At 39.1% G+C, this 22,940-nt stretch overlaps 1 protein-coding gene across 1 annotated transcript in view; it reads right to left on the bottom strand.

Annotated features, from left to right (window-relative positions):
• Positions 1-3,683: 3,683 nt before the first annotated feature.
• The window catches only part of TRANK1 (tetratricopeptide repeat and ankyrin repeat containing 1), a 51,457-nt gene continuing 32,200 nt past the window's right edge, over positions 3,684-22,940 (bottom strand). The window contains exons 14-24 of the mRNA XM_017734423.1: positions 22,666-22,865; positions 22,068-22,205; positions 19,842-19,982; positions 18,976-19,132; positions 18,020-18,108; positions 13,917-14,020; positions 12,260-12,392; positions 11,258-11,403; positions 7,164-10,240; positions 5,492-5,593; positions 3,684-4,547 (exon numbers count right to left, since the gene is read on the bottom strand). Coding sequence (XP_017589912.1) covers positions 4,435-4,547; positions 5,492-5,593; positions 7,164-10,240; positions 11,258-11,403; positions 12,260-12,392; positions 13,917-14,020; positions 18,020-18,108; positions 18,976-19,132; positions 19,842-19,982; positions 22,068-22,205; positions 22,666-22,865 — 4,400 coding nt within the window. The 3' untranslated portion in view covers positions 3,684-4,434. The remainder of the gene's footprint in view (positions 4,548-5,491; positions 5,594-7,163; positions 10,241-11,257; positions 11,404-12,259; positions 12,393-13,916; positions 14,021-18,019; positions 18,109-18,975; positions 19,133-19,841; positions 19,983-22,067; positions 22,206-22,665; positions 22,866-22,940) is intronic.

The raw sequence follows: 22,940 nt of genomic DNA on the forward strand, positions 1-22,940 counted from the left end.
AAATAAATGCTCTGATTCACAGAATACTTATTTGCAATGGTTATTAATCTGACAATTCAACTGCTTTGGTGTTTAGGTATCTGACTCTTTAAGTATTTCACATTGATGTTGAGTATGTCTAGAGTCAGAAATCTTGGTGTACGAATGTAGTCATGAGAACTACAAACTAAAGTACGTAAACTCTTCCACCCCCACCACACCAGCTCTTACAGAGAGGGAAGATACTCAAAATTTCTGCCATCTACCAGAAGAAGATAAAGAGTAGGGGTGTTGCCTGGTACTTTGCTAATATATTTCTGAGTTACAAGCTAACGCAGACATGCCATAAATCTAACACCAAGGTGTCTCTGGGTCTTGCTGTGTAAGTGTAGATGTGAAGGTTTTAATGAGAAGTGAGTTATAGAACAGTTTGGATTGGAAGGGACCTCAAAGACTATGTAGTTCCAACCCCCCTGCCATGGACGGGGACACCTTCCACTAGACCAGGCTGCTCAGAGCCCCATCCAACCTGGCCCTGAACACTGCCAGAGATGGGGCATTTACAGCTTCTCTGGGTAACATGTTCCAGTGCCCTATCACCCTCATAGAATAATTTCTTCCTAATCTCTAATTTAAACCTATCCTCTGTCAGTTAAAAGCATTTCCCCCTTGTCCTATCACATGTACTTGTAAAAAGTCCCTCTCTGGCTCTCTTTTAGGACACCTTTAGGTAGTAGAAGATACTCTAAGGTGTCCCCAGAGCCTTTTCTTCTCCATGCTGAACAATCTCAACTCTCTCACGCTTGTTTTCACATGGGAGATGTTCCAGCCCTCCTACCATCTTCATGTCACTCCTCTGTACTCATCTAGCAGGTCTACATCCTTCCTGCGTTGATCAGCAATAACCATTTCAGTGAATACAGATACAGTAGTGTGTCCCTGTCTATCATTATTTTAGTTGCCACTTTGTTGTTGCTGGTTATATTTTTTTTTTTAGCTCTTTTTTTCTGTATTTACCTTTCTAAATACTCCAACAAAAAAAGGTTGAAGCTCGGTAGCAACAGCTGTGGTCCCTTTCATGGTAATGAAGGGTGCTTCCTACTGGTTTTCAGCAAATACTTTTACAGGGGTTGCTGGAAGGAAAACCTTTCAATTTATTTACAGAGATAAGACAATTTCTTTCCTCCTATATTTTCAGTAAGTACAGAGGTAAAAGGCTTCCCTTTAGGAATGACAGCAAATGCTTAAAAAATGGCAAGTGTTTAAATGATTTGCTGAGTCAGAGTTTGTAACAGCTGACTGTTAGGAAAGTGTTTTGGAATAAAACTGTGGGCATGTATTGGTTTGGCAGTATAATGAAAAAATGTTTTTAAGAGAAATAAAAGAAAAAGATGAAAAGTACACATCATTTACCACACAGTCCTTTGTATTAATATGAGATTCAAGCAAGCAAGAGATTTTTTTTCTTGGAGAGTCTGAAATTTGGAGACTTGGTCTTCTTTAGGACCACACACCCCATCTTCCAACTGCAGCAAATAGTTTGTTCTTCTTTTTCATTTAGGTGTCATTTTTGTATCACCAGGGAGAGGGATTTTAAGTCACCAGTTTCTGAGCTTTTGAAGCCTTTTCAAAATTCTTTTCAACATGGCTTAGACAGGCAGAAGTGGGTGGATTAGCTCAACAGCCTGCATCCACTGCTTAGTTCCAAGGTTTCAGTGCAATATGCATCTCACACATACCAAGGCACCTGTCGTGGGTCTTAAGCCCTTTGAGTCATAGGCATTAGCTGATGCCAGAACACTGGGGCTTCCACCAGAGGTGGGAAAGAATAAAAAAAAAAAAAAAAAAAAAAGGAAAAAAATAGAGCAAAAAATCCCCACAACCTAAGGGTATATCTGGATGAACTCATTTTGCTAATGTAACATGTAAATAGGATTAATGCACTGAGATAACTTTTATCTGAAGAGACTGCCATGGAAAGGGAAGGGTCATGTTTATTTATGCAGATCAGCACATGGGAAAAAAAACCTTAAAGCAGTGATATTGGTCTGGAGATCCAGCTAGATTTCCCATCTCTGCTTGAACATTACTGAAATTTTGACCTAATAAATCTCTGAAACTGTCACCTCTGAAATTTTAATTCCCATTATTTTTGTCTAGCAGTCAGTATTTCATATGTTATTGAAATAAGTTCCATCTGGGAGTGCTGATTCAAAGTCAGAGAAAAACCAGTGGGTTGCATGGAACCACATCAAGGATCACAGGTACCCAAGGAAAGGTACCCAAGATTAAGTTCTTGGCAACTTCTGTTCTTATTTCTTTTTCTTTGTTCCCCCTTTGCTTGGTATTTCACGATAGTGTTTAAGTTGGGGTTTTTTTCCATAAAGAGAAAGAAAAAGTATAATCATTAGGTCTTTAAAATGTGGCCAGCCAGGATTCTGAAATTGTAATTGTCCTTAAAAGGTTTAGGTAGTGTTTACTGCCACAAACATAAACAGTGAAGCTGATAAACCAAACAGGAAAAGTTTCTGCAAAATACCCATTATAACAGAAAACAAAGCCAAATTAGTTACATTAATGATACAGCTTTCTTAATTCTTGACTTCTGTACAGTGCAAGTGACTTGCATTACATTTCATCAATGTATGTTTCTAAACTATCTTCTAAATGCTTGCTTAAGCAATAAGACTTCTTTAAGAAGAAACACCTGGAAAGAATCTTTTACAATGCAATAGAAAATTATTACTGCTACCCACGTAGCTCCATTCTACAGCAGCATTTCATTTTTACCCATGAAAATGTCCCATTTCCACAACACTGAGCATAATAATAAGTGATTATGTTTTTGACAAAAGGTAATTATTGAAGCAATTTGTTATGTATACAAAGAGGAACCCTTTTAAAGGCAAAATATTTCAACAACTAAATAATACTCTAATTATGTTTAACACACAAATGTTTTAAATAAAAGGGTTACTAAAGGAGACTACATGTTGTGGTTTAACCCCAGCCAGCAACTAATTACCACACAGCTGCTCACTCACCCTCCAACCTTCCCTGTGGGATGGGGAGGAGAATCAGAGGAAAGGGTAAAACCTGTGGGTTGAGATAAGAACAGTTTAATAATTGAAATTAAGTAACATACAGTACTAATGACAATAATAATAATTTTAGTGAAAAGGGAGATAAAAAAGAGAGGGTGGAATAAAACCCAAGAAAAACAGTGAAGCACAATACAATTGCTCACTCCCCTGACTGAGGCTCAGCCCCTCCCTGGCAGTGATCAGCCCGTCCCATCCACCTCCTCCCAGTTCATGTGCTGAGAAGATGTTTCTGTGCTGTGGAATGTGTCCCTTTGTCCAGTTGGGGCCAGCTGTCCTGGCCATGCTCCCTCTCAGCTTCTTGTGCACCTGCTCTCTAGCAGAGCACAGGAAACCGAGAAGTCCTTGACCTACAGTAAGCACTGCTCAGCAACAACCAAAACATCTGTGTGTTGTCAACATTATTCTCATCCTAAATTCAAATACACAGCACTATACCAGCTACTAGGAAGAAAATAACTCTATCCCAGCCAAAACCAGCACACTACAGTATGCTGGAGATCCACTGAGATCCCATCAGAACAAACTGATATTCTGGACCCAATTTACAAATCCCACTCATACGGCTTTTGGAAAGCATTCAAAAAATAAGACAAGATCAAGTGATTTTAAAAATTTTATAGGTTTTATAAAAACATCATACATTACAAAAATGTATCAATTAAACCTTACAATTATAAAGCACTAAAAATGTGTAACGTTCTTTGAAATTAAGATTATCCATTTTTTCAACAGGTACAGGTAGAAGTTTATATCAAAACTTTATCAAATAAGACAACCCTTAACTTTCATACCTATCTAATCAGAAGAATATACACTGTCAGAAATATGAATGTGTTTAGAGATTTCTTGTCTATAAAAATAGAAAAGAGGGATACTGTAAGTATCTCACCTGAAGACTCAAAAAGTTCTAAACATACCAGGACACTCAAAATCAGAGAAACTATCAATCAATTTTTCTGAGGATTCCAGCTCAGAAGAATGATGATGCAAGTTTACAAGGAAGAAGAAAAAAAAGACTGAGCGGAAAAATACCCCTGAGATAAGTCAGAACATTAATATTTTTTTCTACTTGCTTGTTTCTTTGGCTTTTGTTACTTTTAAGCTACCACACAGGTTTGAAAGGAAATTGGTCCAGTCATAGGTTTTAACAATTACATTATCATAACATAGGTAATTATTCTGACACAATACAAGCAATAAAAAAAACCCAAAACAAAACACAGCATAAGCTGCTCTTTTTCTTCAGATTCTTCCCACTTCTGATCCCATCCCACTATTTTTTAAAAAATTTTTTCATTCTAAACTTAGATTGTTAAGAGGATAAAATAGCCATCTGGAATAATTTTTCAAATTATAGTTTCCCATGTCTTCCTTTCTTCCTTGAGATTTTTTTATGGACAAGTTCTTCAAAAGCCATAATTTCATCTTCCACTTCATTTTCCAAGTCTTTATCATGCACCAAGCCTATATTAAAAACAATAAATTAATGCAGAATGGAAAACCCCAACACTTTTTGCTCTTAACAGCATGACAAGCTATGCCATTGCTATTTTATATGTCAGCAATATACCTTCATATGTGCATAATCATGTTTAAGAAGTATTTAGCTTAATATGACAATGTGCTTAAGAGCTCTGCAAGGAAGCAGCAACTGCTAAGACACTTGCTGTACTACTAATTAATTTTCACACTGATAATCTGTTTCTATTGTTATTTCCTTTGACTTTTCTAAGAAGTTTGTCTCATCTCTCTCTCAAGATTCCGTTTCAGCAGACACTACATTTGCTTGCTGACTTTCAAGACAGACTCTAAGGCTGCTTTTGGGACTACAAGAGCACCTCCAGTCTTATTACCCATATCTGCTGGAATAAGAAGATGCAACACAAGGCTTTAATCACAACCAATTTTTCTAAAATTGAGCTACTTTAATGCTTTACATATGGTCCATTTTTTTAAGTCTGATCACTTCATTGCTGCCTGTTTCTGCAATTGTTGTAATCCCACTACCTAAACATATGTTTAAACCTGAACATTCAGGGAGGCACAAGGAAGTCTTAAACATGCCCTCAGAGATCTGTGATGCAATAGACTGCATCAATGTATGCTACTTTTTGTACGAAACCAAGAGAAATGCAAGTGAAAATAAAAGAAACAAACACAAGCTGGGATCCACCGAGGGCCAGCGAGAAGGCTTGCTCCACTCTGGTCGCCCTGCAACCAGCTGCCCTGTTTTGAAGAGCCACTGAGGAAAGCCTGGTTATCTCATGCTTCCCAGAGGGCCCCTGTGGGGCTGCCTCTCAAAGGTCAGCGAATATCTGCAATGCTGCTGACAGGGAGACTGAAGTGATGCTTAGAGACCACTACTGTTCAGTAGTGGGCCCAGAAAGCTGTGCAGTTTTAAAACATACCTTCTTCTGTTATCCTGTGAGAGTCCATTTGCTTCAGCCACTTACGAGCGTCATCAATGGTGCCAACCAATTTGTTGGCGTGTGTGGTTATTACTTCTTCAGCTGTAATGGAGCACAGTTAACATTCTGTGAGAACACTTAGCTGAGAAATGGACAGCAGCTACAGGTCAAGCACAAAATGACATTACACAGAGCCATGTTGGATGATGATGCTGCAAACCCAGAAGTCACGGTCGCCAGTGATCTCATACGGGGCATATTTCACTAGTGTGGATGAAGATCATGCATGTATTACTCCCCATTCCAATCAGCATTACTAGCACTGTCAGAAGAGAAGTTCTACATCCTTGTGCTGCCCTTTTTGAGTTACATCTGAATCCTGAAAACATTCTACTTTATTTTTGGGTATTAAAGTTCTTGACTTTTGTTATCTCTCTGAAATTATACAAATCAAACATGGACCTGAGATGTTGCAGCTTTTGCTGAACTGCACCATTAAGAACCTGAAAAATGCCTGTTATAAAGAGAGGAAAAAGTAATCTCAGAGACTTATATAATTTCTGTATATATATTTTCACTGAGCGTAAGAACAAGGTAACATTCATCAAGCAATTGTCATAACGAAATCCACCATTACCTAATTAAGCCTACTACATCTCTTATTCATCACTATCATGGTTCACTGAGCAGAAAGCCAAGTAAACAATAAGCAAAACTTCATGGACTTCATCCATATGTAAAACTTTCCACTAGGACTAAAGATAAAGCTTACACGTGACGAGCACAACCTAACATTTAGTTACTATTTAACGTATTTCACTGATCAGAGCTGATGAACATATCAAATACTACAGGTTTTCACTACTGTCAGACATCACAGGCAAAATGACAACTTGACAGGACTGGTGGATTTCTACAACTGAAGCCAGTAACAATGTTATGATTTAAGTTGTCACTTTCCTGAAGTAAGTACACCAAACAATTTTGCTTCTAGGCCACTCATTCAGTAATTCAATTTTGCTTGCAAAAATCAGCATAGAATAATGCTTTAAGCATATAAGGCGGGGGAATCTAATATCAAAATATGTACCTCAAGCACCGTAATTTACTGAACTTTTTAATACCAGGGTGGCCTTTGAGTACCTGACACACCACAGATTTGTAGTCAAGTATCCATGTCTGTTCAGCCCTAGCAAAATTACAAGTTCAAGGGCAGAATAGTCAGTGATACCCTTAGTCAAAGACTCCAAGTACTCCCACCATGCTACTACCCCTGCATATCCAAATTACTGTGCCTGGAAGAAGTAAATAGGAAACAGTAGAAACAGTAGAAAAATTAGTAAAGATGACCTGTCAGTAAAAATGCGAAGTTGCTGTAAAACTATGTACGTTCAGAGAACACAGTACACCTGACCATGTGGTTAAAATTCACTTTACTACCTATAAAAAATCACTACTATTCACTTTACCTGTACTATGTAATTTATTAAGTTGTAAGAGCTTAGAATACATTTTCAGTATTTCCAGCTCTCTCAGTTCTTCTTTCCCTCAGCTACCTGAAGTACCTTTCTCTTGACCACATTAAGATTTTCAAACAGAGTTTTGTCAGGTCTAGAGGTCTGGCCAAAAAATTACATATTAAATTGTTTAAAGAAAACTGGAAAGGTCCTACCTTTAGCCCAGGCTTTTTTCTCATATATTTCCTCTACTGCATCTGAAATTTTTTTAATATTCTCTTTGATTTTCCTCTGGCATAAGTTGGAACCTTCTTTATATGCCAAACCGTCTCGGGTGTAACCCCTTTCTCTAATGGCCTCCGCTACTTCCAGTCCATCATGTATTATTGGATCTATCTTTGTTCTGAAAAACTCGGCATAGTGTCTGTAGGCAGCATGGTTATTTGTGTGTTCTTCTGTGTTTCTGTGCTCCATGTAGGCCTCATTGGCCACAGAAATTGCATTTCCTTCTGCATGCAACTTTTCTTCCCCACTGTTCTCTGTTGGTGTCAGAGGTTCAGAAGTGTCTGCCTCCATGCTTTCTGACCGGCTGAAATAGTTCTCAGAGCTCTGGATGAATCTGACTCCACAGAGGTCACACTGGGTTTGGTCAATATCTGCTCTTTTGAATATCTCTGATAAAAATTCCTCTTCTTTCATTGCAACAGGATGAACTCTGGAGCGGGCCTTCCTTTTCCACTTCATGTATAGAGAAATGAAATGGAACACACGATACAGCTGGCGTTGAGCAGATGCTTTCTGCTCTTGCTTCTGTTGCTTGCTGAGTGCAATGACTTCCAGGGGATCTTTTTGGTCCTCTAAGCAATGAACCTCTTCAAATTCCTCTTCCAGCTCATCAGCATATTCTGTTTCATCCAAAGAGGTTATAAATCTGTCAAGGTTTACGCGTTCATACTGGATGCCCCGTATAGGTGAATGCCCCTGAGTGTAGGCAGTGTCTGACTTCCAGCGGCAGTCAACCAAGTGCTCTTCATCTCGCTCTGTCAGCAGCTCTTGCAGGCCTGCAGCAACTTCTCTTACATGTGTAGCATCACTCACTTGTTCCACGACCCTCAGCAATCTTCCAGGTACTTTAGAGGGAGAGGCTTTTCTCATTGATTCCAGCATCGCCTTGATTGCAGGAAAGAGGTGGCGTAAGAGGGATCTATCTTTAGAACTCTGCACCTGGTCAGCATTCAGTAACATCACTAAGCACAGCACTACTGTCCGCTCAGCCTCCCCTGAAGTTATGCAGTTGGGATCCCTGAATGCATCCAGGAGGACATTGAACCTTCCATGAACACCACACAAGACTTCTGATAGGTAACAGAGATGAGATCTGAAACGGTATACAGCTGCATTTGTGTCCTTTGGTCTGTACTCCTGTATAATAGAAAATGTGTCTTTAAGTTCTTTGTAATGGTCCTTGCGTCTGAACAAAAAGTCCCAGTAATAAAGGAGAGCAATGTAACTCTTTGGAAGGCTGAGAATAATGTTCTTGGAGAGTCGCATCAGGACAGCACAGCAGAGAATATACTGGAATTCCAACAACATCACCGTATTTCCTATGCTTGGAATCAGGTATCTTGTGCATTTCTTGATCAGGACATTCATGAAACGGAAAAAAAATCTTTTACAGTTTTCCGGGTTCTTGTGAACATAGAATTGCTCAAGTGAATTTTCAAGAAGTCGAATGAAGCACAAGTGTGTTCTTCCTGCATTTTCAGCATTTTTGTCAGGTAGCAACATACCATGTCTGCCTTCTATTCCTTTGGTCTTTTCTCCCTGGCCTTTATTCTTTGGGGAACTTTTTGCCTGTGCCAAAGCAAACTTTAGCTCTTTGTTATAATCATCCTCTTCTTTAAAAAGAAGCTTCTCAAATTCTCCAGGATATCCTGAAGATAAGATAAGAACTTTCATGGCACTTAGCCACAAGTCAGTTGATTCTCTTCTGGCTGCAGTGTCTTCATTAGTAAACTTATATGTGATGTACTTCTTCAACATCTCTCTACAAGGTTTGGAAATAATACTACTGAATTGCAATATTTCTTTGCATGCCTTTGGGTTCTCAGACAGTATTCTCAAATGAAAATGATTAGGAAAAAACATTCCTAGGAGGGATTTACATGATGCATATATGTCAGAAGTCAAAATGTCCTTGAAGCTTTTGCACTGATTCAGTAGCTCTTTAGGGAAAGTGCATGTGGCTTCCAACAACAGTCCATTTATTGCCACCAGATGCATTTTACACTGAAATATTGTCTTTGCTTCATGGCGCAACAAGGGCTTGTGGTAACCCTCACAGGTTTCATCTTCACAGTTCAATCCGGCAATGAACTTCATACAAATATCAGGGTACTTCCTGCTCAGTAACTCACGTGTGATAAAGCACAACCTGCTTAACAAGTGCTGCTTCAAAGCTGATTTTACTTTCTCTGTGCTTACTGAGAAATCACCTTTTGCCTTCCTCTCTTTTAGACTTAGCTTGTCTAACAAAAACTTGAGAATGGGTTCAGCTTCATTCTGAGACACCTGGCAACTGTCACCTGTTGGGACAATCCCAAAATAGGCAAAGCATAACTTCACCATATCTTTCTCTGCATTGGTGGCTGCTTTATTCAGACCGCTAACAAGACTCAGAAGAGCCATTAAGCCAGGTGCTGCCATGAAGAGGATGTTCTGACTAGGAGTGCTGCAGCGACATAATGCAAAGAGAGCTTCAACTGCACCAGCAGAGTGATTCAGAGATAGGAACTGACTGTACGCATTGCTCAGCTTCTTGAAGTCTCCTTTCAGAGCTCCCTGCAAAAACACAGCCTCAGCAATGCCAGACTTCTGCCTGGTTTGTTCACAGAGTTCGAGGGCTTCTCTTAGGATGCTCTCCACATTCCCCAGGTGTAATTCTGAACCACGACTCAGCCTGGCACGCGCTTCAGCAAGCAAACACGATGCACGAAACTCTTTTATAGCCGTGAGGTTGGCTGCTTCCAGAACAAACCCGTGTTGTTTCATCAACTTTGCAGCCTCCTCCTGGCGATCCTTCCTTTTCAGTAAGTCTGCTGTTTGGTGCAAGCATCCACGAGACTTCAGAAACTCAAGTTGATCCTCTATATCAAGTTTTGAGAGGACTTGCATCATTTCCTCAGTCCTGTTCATACTCAGGTACTTTGCAGCTGCTTCCAAGTACAACTGATTTGCTGTACAGGAGAGTTTGGAAACCATTTGTCCTTTTGCATTCAATGTATCTTCATATCTGAAATACAGATACATCAATTTACTACCACAGATGAAAAATCTAGACAAAAAAAAAAGCACTGCAATAGAAAAAAGAACCATTAAACAAACAGTTGCTCCTAGAAGCCCTTCCTTCAAAAAGGCCAACTGTTTCATGTGATATGCCAGCCAGGCAAAAGAGGATCACATCATCTTAGAAGATCTACAGAAGGAAATTAATTACAACATGAGGCTGTCAGAATCACGATTATTAAAACTTCTGGCACAAACAAGATCACAAGGTTTACAGCATTAGTGAAGCATTCTCCACACTGTCAAATCAATGTAAAAATTGTTTTAACACATTTTATCAGTGTTAATCTTCCATTTATAAATAAATATGAGTTTCAGCGAATTCTCCATGGGTCAATATATACAATATTCTGTAAAATTTACATAAACTTGTCAGTTTAGAGAGAATTCTTTCAAGTCTGTTGTACGTATCTGCATATACTTTGTAGCTTATTGAGTGTCTGAGCAAAACACCTGGTTGCATCTTTCGTAACATGCACTTTAGAATATTCAGTAATTCATTGTTAATGGCTGATGTAAAATTATTAAGGTATCCCCTAAGCCAGTTTTGTGAAATAGTCTCTCCTGCAAGCTGAGAACGAGTAATTTTTTCCTGTTGGGTGAGTAAATTATCGTTAGCTTTTTGTTATCATCTTCTCATGATAAACTTCAGAGTGCAGATTTTTTGTGTCTATGCTGATAAATTTGCATGAATGGTTTGGGGGGCTGATTTAAAAACTTGTTAGTTGGTAAAGTGCCTTTAATGCTTGAACTTTTTGGTCATCAAACAATCTTTACATATTAAAGAAGCTTTAATCCTTCAAAAAAGCAGCTACCATTACTAAAGGTACATCACAAAGGATTTATGTAAAACAAAGTCAGCAGACAAAACCCTTCTGAAAATTTCCCAGTGAACCAGCTGCATTATATGGAATTTGGAAATGGAAAAGATAATTATATTCCAATACCATCTTGCAAGACACACCTTTCAACGGCCTTTGCTGCTTCTTCATAGAGTTCTTCCCGACAATACATTTTAATGGCCAGATCAAACTCCTCAATTAGTTCATAACATTCAGATGCTTCTTTGTAGCACTGGCTTTTCTGATAGTAAACTGCAGCATCTTTCATCTGCAATGCAGAAGTCAGTAATGAAACTGAAGTGCTGTAAACAGTCAAAACTATAGGAACAGAATAAATCTTGTCATTCCATCATGTGTCTCATTAAGAAGTACACTTTAATAAAGTGTAATTAAACTATCTGAATGTAATCAAATACTTGTTAAAGTAACCATCACTAAAACTTCAAAATATTTTAGAAAAAACTCAAAATATTTGTGTCTGAAAAACTAGAGTGTAAAATGAAAGGTATTATACAGGATTTTCAAAATAATTCTATCTACCCAGCTCTGCCTGTTGTTAGAAAACACCACACATGCTTCTGATGCTTTACAAATTTGTCAGAATGGATAGTACTAAATTAAAACAGTTATGGATGCAGAATGAGAACCCTAGCCTTGTACCTTGAACTTCAAATATATGGGAACATTTATTTTACATTCTTTTAGTGGAAATACACTGCAAATAAAAAATATTACATATTGTTAACACACTAATACTTCCAAGTTTTAAGGTTCCATTTAAATGGCTGTAATCAGTGAAGTTTCAGTATCATCAGAGTACTGAATGAAGCAACAGCTTAAGTTTCAGGACATCAGTCATTTCACTAACTTTTGACTGCAAATGACTGATGATGGTGTTTGAGGAAAGCCAAAGAAATAAAGCCAGCCTTCATAATTGCATCGTTCTCCACTTCATTCCTCTTCTGCCTATTCTCTGACAAATGATTCTCTTCGAACAGCCCAGCTTAAAGAGCTTGTTTCATTCAGCTATTACCGTGACACAAAAAGATACTAATACTTTCTGAGTAATAGGAGAGGAAAACAAGCTGTAGGAAAAGGAAAGTGAAAAGGTGAGGATTTAATACCTTTCCTAATTTTTTACACAGTTCTGCACAAAGACGGAACTCTTTTGATTGAATCAGACATTTTAGTGATAGTTTTGGTTCTCCACATTCCAAGTAAGTTTTAGCCAATGTCATATATTCCATCTGTTTCTCCCTGTAGAAAGTAAGAGAAAATTACCACTAACATCCAAATTAAGTTTAGGATCATGTGATCTTCACTGAATCCAACCAACACTGACATCACACATTATTCTTCACACATTACCTGATGAGTTATGATCTTACAATTAGTTATATTTTGGGATGACACTGTTCTGTCCAGAAATCTGTTCCAAAATATGACTGCTCTGGCAGATTCTTTTGAGGTTTTTTTAAGTAATGTATAGTACTGTGATTTTGTACTGCTTCTCTTTTCTTAACTTTTTCTCTCCTTTCTGCTGTTAAGCACCAAGCCTGGAGAATCAGAACTGTACAGAACATTTCATATGAAGATCTTACTTAAGCTTTTTACACCAGCATTAATACCTCCTTTTTACTTCTTAAGCTTACTTTAGAAGCTTACTTTACTTAAGCTTTTTACACCAGCATTAATACCTCTATTAAAAAAAATCAACTTTGGCAGCTTCATTATTACATATGTTCTGTCAACATATCCTAATACATCAAATTCCTTCTCCTCAAATTTTACGCAGTTGACAAGCACCCCAGCATACAGGGAACTGACAAAAAGTTTTATCAGTCCCATCAACAATTTCTCTACAACCATGAAATTTTATGAGCATCCTTATACTTTTAACCCAGGCCACTAACATAAAGCATGTAATTAAGGAAGATAAAATCTCAACTAACTCCAGTAACAGCATTTCTTCAGACCTTCCCTCTTCCCCCTTGTGTGCCAGCTTCCTTTGATCTAGTCATTCCTTTCCCCTTCTGCTATCACTGCTAGCTTCTGGTCTCCCCAGCAGGAGCAGGAACTGATTCACTTCGGTCTAGATCTTTCTCCATTAAGTTTTTTCTTGTCTTATTTGAGATGAGTCCCAAAGAGTTTCCAAGCCTCTTCAGGAAACTGCAAACTCTCTCCCCTGTCAAATCCTTGAGCTATTTTACTTAGCTGAAATCATGAACTAAATGATTCATCTCAAAATCTGTTCCTTTAAAACTGTCCTATGGTTCAGATCTAGTTCAGCTTGTTTAGTTTAAATTGACTGTAACACTAATTTTACCCAAAGCTCACTTTTGCTAGCAGCTTTTCTTCCCCAATGTACACCACCATTCCTTCTTCTTTGTTGAGTGAATATGCAGTGGGATTAACCGAAGTTGAGCACTGCTGATGGCATATGCTCTTCTATCCATATCTAAGGACATAAAACCTCTTGACATAATGCAAATCCTGTTGCTTTTCTCTCACACAACCAGTAAGCCCTTGCAAGGGCCACATTTCATTCAGACAGCTCTTCCTACTCTCCACAGGGAGCAGTGCCCTGGATCCTATTGTGCGAGAGACCTTCCAATTTCTTAAATCTCTTTTGCAACCCACAGACACATAAAGACACCCCTCCTGCACTGCTCTCCGATGTCTCCGGTCCGGTCCCACAGCTGTGGTGTGAATCTCGCCCCCTGCACCCCAAAGGGGTCTGGCACCACAGAGTGGCACTCGCTCGGCTGCACTGACACTTACCTTGGGCTGGCTTTCTTCGCGTGCACTTTGAGAACAGCGTCGTGCGTCAGGGCCAGTTTTGACTTCTCAGCTGCTCCTCCCTTTTGATAACATTTGGCAGCCACCTGGGGTGAAATCACACACAGCATTCACAGATGTGCATCCAGCCCATGGCTTATCACATAAAAGCAATACTTAATTTTACAGTCACTGTAATGGAAAGCAGAAAGACTGGCAGGGTGCCTGGAAAAAGGAAAAGGTAAAACATTGTGGTATATTTTTAGGACAAAAAGAAAAGCTTTGAAGTCAGTCCACATGCGATTAGCAAAATTAGAATATTAATTACAATATTGTCCATGGAAGTAGTGAAAGCAGAATTCCTGGTAAGCTGATAGAACTAATACCATATGCAATTTGAAGGATAGCCTAAACCATTAACTGGTAAGTCACCAGGCAGCTGCCCCATATTAATAAAAGTGAAGAAAACCAACATGTGCAAGTGAAATCCAACAGCAAGGAACATTTACTCAATGCTTTTATCATACTGGGCTCTTTCTGTGAAAACTAAACAGAAACACCAGGAGTTGCCATGCTCCTAGCGAGCTTTGCTTCATTATCATCCTGCTTATTCTGCAACACCATGATTTCTTTATTCTATCCATTAATTTAGTGTTGCTTCTGTTTGGAAATTGCACATTGCAAGCCACTCTTAGAACTGCCAAAGTCATCAGATAATGTCTTCTTAAGGTAGCATTGACAAGCAAAGATCAGGGTTATAAAGAAAACAGATTAGCAGATAATATAGGTAATGCATTTCAGATTTCAAGATTAATTTTTTTTTAGCTGAGTGAGTTTTTTATCTAAACTCTTTTCTGTCCATTTAGGAAATTGCCTTTTATTTTCAAGGGGAAATAAAGACTGTCTGTATAGTAGCAGCTGATTATTTTGGGGTTTTGCCTTGTTATAAATATCTATTTTCCCTTCAAAGAATTATATGTTGTTACCAGCAAAACACAGAAGCTTTCCCTCTGCCATGATCAAAAAAGTATCTACAATTTTATTTCACAGAATCACAGAACATCTCAAATTGAAAGGGACTTAGAAGGATCACAGAGGCCAACTTACTGCTCCCTCCTGGACTACCTACAACAAACCCACATGACTAAAAGTGTCATCCAGATGCTTCTGGAACTCTGAACTCATGGCTAAATGCCATTATCACTTTCCTGGGGTGCCTGTGGCAGGCCACTTTCTCAGTGAAGAGCCCTTTTCTATGTCCAATCTGATCTTTGTCTGATGCAACTTCACTCCATTTCCTCATGTCCTATCACTGGTCACCAAAGAGAGGAGATCAGGACCTCCTCCTCCTCTGCCACTTCCCTTGAGGAAGTTGTAGACTGTGATGAGGTTACCCCTCACCCACCTCTTCTCCAAGCTGAACAAGCCAAGTGACTTCAGCTGCTCTTCTTAAGAAGTGTCCTCTAGAGCGGCCCATGGCAATGGCAGTGGGGTTGGAACTACATGATTCTTGAGGTCTCTCAAAACCAAACCATTCAATGATTCTATGACTTTTCACCATCTTGGTCACCTTCCTCTGGACACACTCTAATAGTCTGATGTCCTTATATTGTGGTGCCCAAAACTGCACAAAGTACTCAAGGTGAGTCTGCATCAGCACAGAGCAGAGAGGGACAACCACCTCCTTTGATTGGTTCACAATGCTGTATTTGATGCACCGTTTGCCTTTCTGACTGTCAGGGCACACTGCTGGCTCATATTCAACTTGCCATCAACCCAAACTCACAGATCTCTTTTCATGGGGCTGCTCTCCAGCCTCTCATTCCCTAATTTGAATGTATAACCAGGATTACTCCATCCTAGGTGCAGAAACCAGCACTTCACTTGTTAAATTCATACGGTTGGTGACAGCCCACCAGTTTGTCAAGGTCTCTCTGCAGGGCCTCACCACCCTTGAGAGAATCAACAGCTCCTCCCAATTTAGTGTCCTCCCAATTTAGTATTGGTGGCAAACATATTTAATGTACACTCCATTCCTATGTCTAAATCATTTATAAAAACATTAAAGAGCACTAGCCCCTAAATTGAGCACTGGGGAATCCCAACTAGTGACTGGCCCCCAACTTGATAACCCCATTTATTATAACTCTTTGAGCCAGACTTGTCAACCAGTTTCTCACCTAATGTATTATGGACTTGTCTAGCTGTGTGCTGAACATTTCATCCAGAATGAAGAGTGACTGTGAGAGAAACTATTAAAATCTTTGCTAAAACCAAAATGTACCACATCTACTGGCTTCTCTTGGTTAACTAGATGAGTGACCTTGTCACAAAAGGAAAGTTGGTTAAGTAGGACTTTCTGAGAGTGAACCCATGCTGCCTATGACTAATGATGGCATTGTCTCTCAAGTGTTATTTTCAGTAACTCCCAGAATAACCTCCTCCATAATTTTACCAGGCACCAAAGTGATACTGAAAGGCCTGTAATTACCAGGGTCTTCCTTCTTACCCTTCTTGAAAACTGGGACATTTGCCAGCTTCCAATGGACTGGGACCTCTCCAGACTCCCAAGACCTTTGAAAAACAATGGAAAGGGGCCCTACAATAAAATGGGCCAGCTCATTCTGTACCTGGAACAAATCCCATCAAGCCCAATAGATTTATGTGCATCCAGCTGCAGCAGTCTCAAACTAATGCAGAGTCAGCTAGGAGTTTATCATTCCCTAAGTCACAGTGTTTCAGCACATCACCAGTGTTAGAGGTGAAGAAGGCTTTAAATGTCTCTGCTTTGCCTATGTCCCTTCTTGTGAGGTAAATGACCTCATCAAGTAGAGGACCAATGTTATGTCCAATCCTTCTTCTGCTATTAATGTGTTTTAAAATAACTGTTTTGTTGTCTTTCACAGTGCTGGATAGCCTGAACTCTATTCAAGCTTTGGCCACGCAAATTTTCTCCCTACAGTGACAAACAGAATCTCTGTTGTCTTCCTGTGTCACCTCCCCTTGCTTCCAATGTCCACACACTTTCCCTTTTCCCCTAAGTTCAAGAAGAAGATTCCTATTCAGCCAAGCCACTCTGCCACACTTGCTTGGCTACTGACACTTTGGAATTTCCTGCTTCTGCACTCTTCAGAGATGGCCCTTAAAAAGTGCCTAGCATTCATGAATTCCCGAGGGACCTTACTAGTTAGCTCCTTCCGGAGAACAAGTCTGCCCTCCCCATATCCAGGGTCAAAGGTTTGCAAGACTTTTTCTTCTATAGACAACAATTTGAAACTCAGTTACTTTGTAGCCACTGTGACCAAGACAGACACAAGTCACCATTTTACTCACAAGTACGCCTCTCCTCACAAACAACAAACGCAGGAGGTCACCTCTCCTTAGTCAGCTCCTTTAGTACTTGCACCCAGAAGTTGTCTTCAACATGCTCCTGAAATTTCCTGGACCTCTTTGTGTCCGCTGTATGATTTTCCCAGTTGATGTCTGGGAAGTTAAAATTACTCATACTGACAAGAGCATTTGATCTAGAGATATCCCTTATCCCCCTGCAGAATATTTAATTGATGTTGTTGTCCTGACTGAGTTTGCTTCCATCCCATTAACTGTCATCCCATATGTGGACTGTATTAACTAGGATGCTAGGAAACCAAAGACTGTAAAATCTCCATGTTCTTTAAACAGAAGGGGGATGAAACCATCATTTTACTACCCAAATTAATACACTTCCAAAAAATGCTTTCATTTTCCTACTGTATGTGCAACGATACTGTCAAGAACATGGTTTAGATTCACACATTTCAGTCAATTCTGATTGTTACTAATAATTGTTTTTCCAACTGTCTTTTGTTTGTGTGCATTAAAATGTTTTTCCCTCATAGGACTGCAAATTTCTGGGCAGTGAATTTAAGATTACAAACAATAGGGTTCCGCTTCCTGCTCACTTCTTGTAAGTCATTTACAAGTAGACACACAGCTACAAACCACAAACTAAGACAGACTGCTATAGAGCAACTGAAGGTTTACAGATGATTTTATGCAGACAGAGGAAATAATAAGGTTTCAGAATAAGCAAGAATCCTTATTTCAAATAAACATTATGTTCTTACCTCCCAGAACTGGTGTTTGGCATAGTAGTCTCCCTGTGCAATCCATTCTTCTGGGGTTGAAGTTTTAGCAAACATGCTATCATCTAAGTCTACAAGGGCAGGGGCAACCATTTTATGTTAGAATGGATAAACCACAGAAACCACTTATCATGTACCAAAACTAAGCATTATCTCACAATGTTCCAAGTTCTATGATTTGTGCTTAAACCACTAACAGTAACTATGAGTCAAGTGTGTTAATACTGTTGTGCGAAGCTACCAGTGAGAACACAAAAAATCCCAGAGTCTGGCTGGAGACTGGGCTGGTAAGTGGCTGAAGCTGCATTAACTCAGCAGAAAATCTGACTACAAATTGACCACTTTAAGCTATAAATATCTGCAGCCATCAGGGTCCATTGAGCTCTCTCCACGGTAACTGGCTGAGCGGCAGTGACCTGATCTCCCTTTATGTAGGAACACCTCTCAAGGTCACCCCTCAAGGCTGAGAGATCCCTTACCTGACACCAGAAACCAACGGGCTGGTAAATGACATTTTTGCATGCGTGTAACATTTAAGATAGGTATAGCAGGCTTATGTAAAAAGTAGAGTATTGACCACCAATTCATCTGTACTTAATGAATATTTTACATATCTGAATTTACTGGCTAGAACTCAATAAACTAATTACAAGATCAGATCTGTCTGAAGGATCACTGACTCTTCTCCTGTGACAACAAGAAAACTTAAATTAGTGAGTTAGCAATAAAGTTATACTCTAACATATACAACTGATCTTTAGAAACAAAAGAATTAAGATCCACTGAAATAAGTGGAAATTTGCAAGGGCAGTTATCAATGCGCATCGTTAGAAGGATCAAGGAATTTAACCTTCTTTATTACACAGCCTAAAAGCAAGAAAGCATGAGTAGGCTGTCCTGTTTGACAGTCTTTTAAGAAGGTTTTAGGACAACTTTACCTTTCTTTTCATCTGTTTTGACAACCTTAACAAATTTTCTTTTGATGAAATACTTAAAAGCTGGAGCCCGTTTATCACGGTCCTCATCAAAGATCCAAAGATTGACTCTGGCTCTTGTAATTGCAGTATACAATTGCTTGAGTTCTCCATTCAGCATCTGAAGCAGAACAAAAAAATTAAATTAAATAAATGAAACACCAGATGAGCTAAATTGCTAGAAAGAAACATACTTTGAAGTTATAAGAAAACAGAGAATTTATACAGAATTAATAACAAGTAAGAAAGTGCTTTTAAGTAAGCAAGACTAAATATTAAATATGGGATTTCAATTACATAAGCCATTGTCCAGCTAACTTACAAGCAACCACTGGTACAAATCAGCTGCAGGTATGACAGGCTATTTTCCTTCTAATCACTGGCACATAGAATTATTTATTTACCATTTAATCCTGAAAATATCTGACTCACCAGATTCTAAGAAACTTCCTTAATTTCAAGGTAATGACACCAATCAGCAACCAGACTACAGTAATAATAAATATTGACAAGCTGATTTACTATTTGCTTTAACCACAGTTGTTCTGCAAATATACCCAAAATTCTATGACACAGGTTTTTGTACTCTAATCAAACTACATTTGCAAATAATCTCTTATTTTTTTAAAATCAGTATAGTATTACATTATATTTTATTGCTATGATATTATACAAATGTGAACAACTATCAAAAAGATAGTTATTTTAGGGGAAGCAACCTCGATAAACACGGAACTACAGGATGAAAGGATTTAAGAAATTTCCCTCTACTTTTAAGATTTAAGAATTTAATTTGTCCTTCCCATTTCCAGTGTTAACAAAAAACTCACCTTGTACATTTCTACATTAAATGGAGTCCTTTCCTGCATACCACTGTCATCCTCTAATGGCACTTCAATTAGCAAGTTGCTTCCCACTTGCACATCCAGATCAGGACTATAAGAAGAAATTATCTTCCATTCTTTGCTAGCCTGAAATATCAAGAGAATGAGGCTTACTTGTCTGTAGTAACCACTACTGCCTACATATGCACAAGATAAGGTTGTATGTTGTGACCTATTCACCCCTACAAGGCAAGGAGGCTTAGAGGAGGAGATTAGGGGAAAAAATTATCTCAGGGTAGAATGTAAAGAATGATCAGCAATTTTCATCAAGAAAGCTGAACTTCATCTCAACACAACCTTTGCTTGAGATACTTGTCTGTACCAGGTGGTCATCAAGGCATATAAACAACTATCTAAGATACGCTGGAGAGAACTTGGCCTGCAGGTTAGGATGGGGAGCCACTAAGTCTCCTTGACTCTACAAACTGACAAGCTTGGTGAGTTAGACCCACACAAATCCCATGCTGGCATATATTCTCACCCTCAGGGTTCCCAGAAAAGATCTGGCTGGTCATTCATGTGATGAATGTATTAAGCTTGGTGTTGAACACCAGTAACTGGTAGTGCTGGTCTCAGCCAGGGGGTGGAATGGCACCTGCCAACACCTCCTCTTGTAAGAACACTCAGAGGTGAGCAAAAAAACCCACTCATGGGGAAAGTCTAAAAAAGCGTGGTCAGAAAATATTGGACTCCAACATAGAGACATGTGAAAGATGTCTATAAATATGCACAGACACCCTTAACTACAAGTTAAGTGTGGCAGCAGATCAGTGCTGTGCACTCTCATGACATGTTGGAAATGCCAGCTCCTGATCACACCATTCTGCAGGTTCCTCATCCCCTGCAAAACTAATAACCTTTAAATCGTGACTATATTCTAAGTTATGTTCATTTCTCCCTTTTGGTATTTAATTGACATGCAATTAAATACTGCCAAGTTTCTGGCACAAAATAAAAAATACTCATGGTAACGCCATAACAACATTTTTACAATCTATATATTTCTGAGCTTTGAGCAACACCAAACAAGTTAACTGTCTTCCCATGAGGGATAAAAGCAGGAAATCTTTCCTGCAAAATGTATTTTGAAGTTAAGATTTTAAAAAATCAACAATGAAAACATTCCTAAGCCCTCATAGACTGTAATGTGACAACCAGCTAAAGATATCAGTTTGCTCAAGAGCTTGCTGTGTTTTGGGGATTTGGCTTTTTTGCCTTCTAGATTCTTCAGTCACATCTGCTTCCTGAAACAAGACTCTTCTTAAATCTCATTTTCAAGACAAATAAAAAGAAAACCCAACACTTTACAAAGTGCACACAGCCACACTGCTGTGCTTACAACGGTTCACAGATTCAGCTTTTTTAAATTAGAAAAACTCAGGGTGAGCTGCTTTCTTGACTGCTTGTTTAGCTGCTCAAATCAACTCAATTACTCATGAGTCACAGGAACATGGAAGAATTGTATGAAAACAGTTCTGCAGGCCTGACATACATTAGTCTAAGCTAAAATGCTCTACACAACTCAACTCTGCTAAAGTGATTCTGCTAAATTCTGAAAAATGGCTTGTTGTTTTTCTGATTACAACTTGCATCACCAGAACCAAATCTAACTTTGAGAAATGACAGCCAGTATTTACCTCAAGCTCCTTCCTTCTGCCCTCATCACATAACATTCACTAACCTCTGTGAAGAGCCACCAGTAAGCTGCCCTCAGTTTTCTAGTGGTTTTCATCTGCTGAAAACCACATGAGACACTGTTTTGAGGGGTAGAGGCAGAGGACATCTGCAGCAGGGCTGTTCACACTGAATGTTTAATCGCAGAGCAACTCAGTCAGGGGTACATGGAGCATCTGCAGGTGTGTTCAGTAAGGAATACTTTCCTGGCTGAGGGCAAAGCAGTAGTCTTGGTGTGCAGGAGAAGTATGTGTGTGTCTGTGTGTGTCTATGTGTGTGGGTGTGGGTGCAATGTTGTGTGTACCCCAAGGCTCTCCCTTAAACTGTAACAGTAAGCCTGGCGGAAAATGCAGCACTTAAGTAAACATGTTCTCAATTTATAAACCTATGACCTCTGTTTTCAGAGAAGAGGGAATCCTTTCCCAGCTGCAACACCAATTAGACTACAAATAAGATCGACTTTAGAAAAAATGCAGAAAATGGTGAATAATTTAATACCTCTGAATCTGTGAAAAAGTTGTAAAGGAGTACATCATCGAATTCCAAGCCCTTTGCTTCATAAATTGTCAGTACAAGTGCCAAACTAAGTTCCTCAGGTATCTTCTGCTTTGCAGTTTCATTTGCCACTAATACCACCTGCCACAAAATACATTATTAAAAAACCATATTAGGAAACAAAAAGAAGGAAAAAAAACAGTTGCACAGAGAAAGACAAACATTATGATAATACAAGAGCCTTCTCAAAACCAGACAACATTTCACAGAGATATTTCAGCACACTCCACAAGAAAGGTCACAAAGCTGCCACTAGAAGACTGACAAATGCGTGGTATGTGCAGACAGTTTTAGATCTGGTGTAAGAAAATTTGGAGTTAGAAAGGAACAGGTCAGACAATACCCCATGCCAAAAAAAGAACAAAAAGTACCAGACGTATTAAAAAGAAAGAGAAACCAACACAAAAAAGGTTCCTAAGTTTAAAAAGCCTGATTTATCAGTGAGACAAGGGCTTAAAAAAGAAAGTTGTGGGCAGTTCATACAAAATTATTATTTAGCAACAGAACTGGCAGAATCTGCAAAAAGCCTAGAAAAGCAAACCTGATGTGCCCCAAATTCTATGGATTGTGTTTTCCTTTTGTTGCCCCTCAGCAGAATTGCAAGGTCACTAACGCTGCAGGACTCCAAGACCGTAGGTTTCGGCCCATCAAAGAGACCACGGTCCTGAGGAAGGCGATCAAAAGATTCTGGAAAATAATGCTGGAGCAAATCAACCACTCCAGATGCTAAACGGAGGATGCCTGAAAAAAGCAGAATACAGGTTTTAAACTTCAGCCTGAAGTCCTTGAAAAGAAACTTTTAACAAGATTTTGTTA

The sequence above is a fragment of the Corvus brachyrhynchos genome, unplaced genomic scaffold, assembly GCF_000691975.1.
Source record: "Corvus brachyrhynchos isolate BGI_N302 unplaced genomic scaffold, ASM69197v1 scaffold94, whole genome shotgun sequence".
Lineage (NCBI taxonomy): Eukaryota > Metazoa > Chordata > Aves > Passeriformes > Corvidae > Corvus > Corvus brachyrhynchos.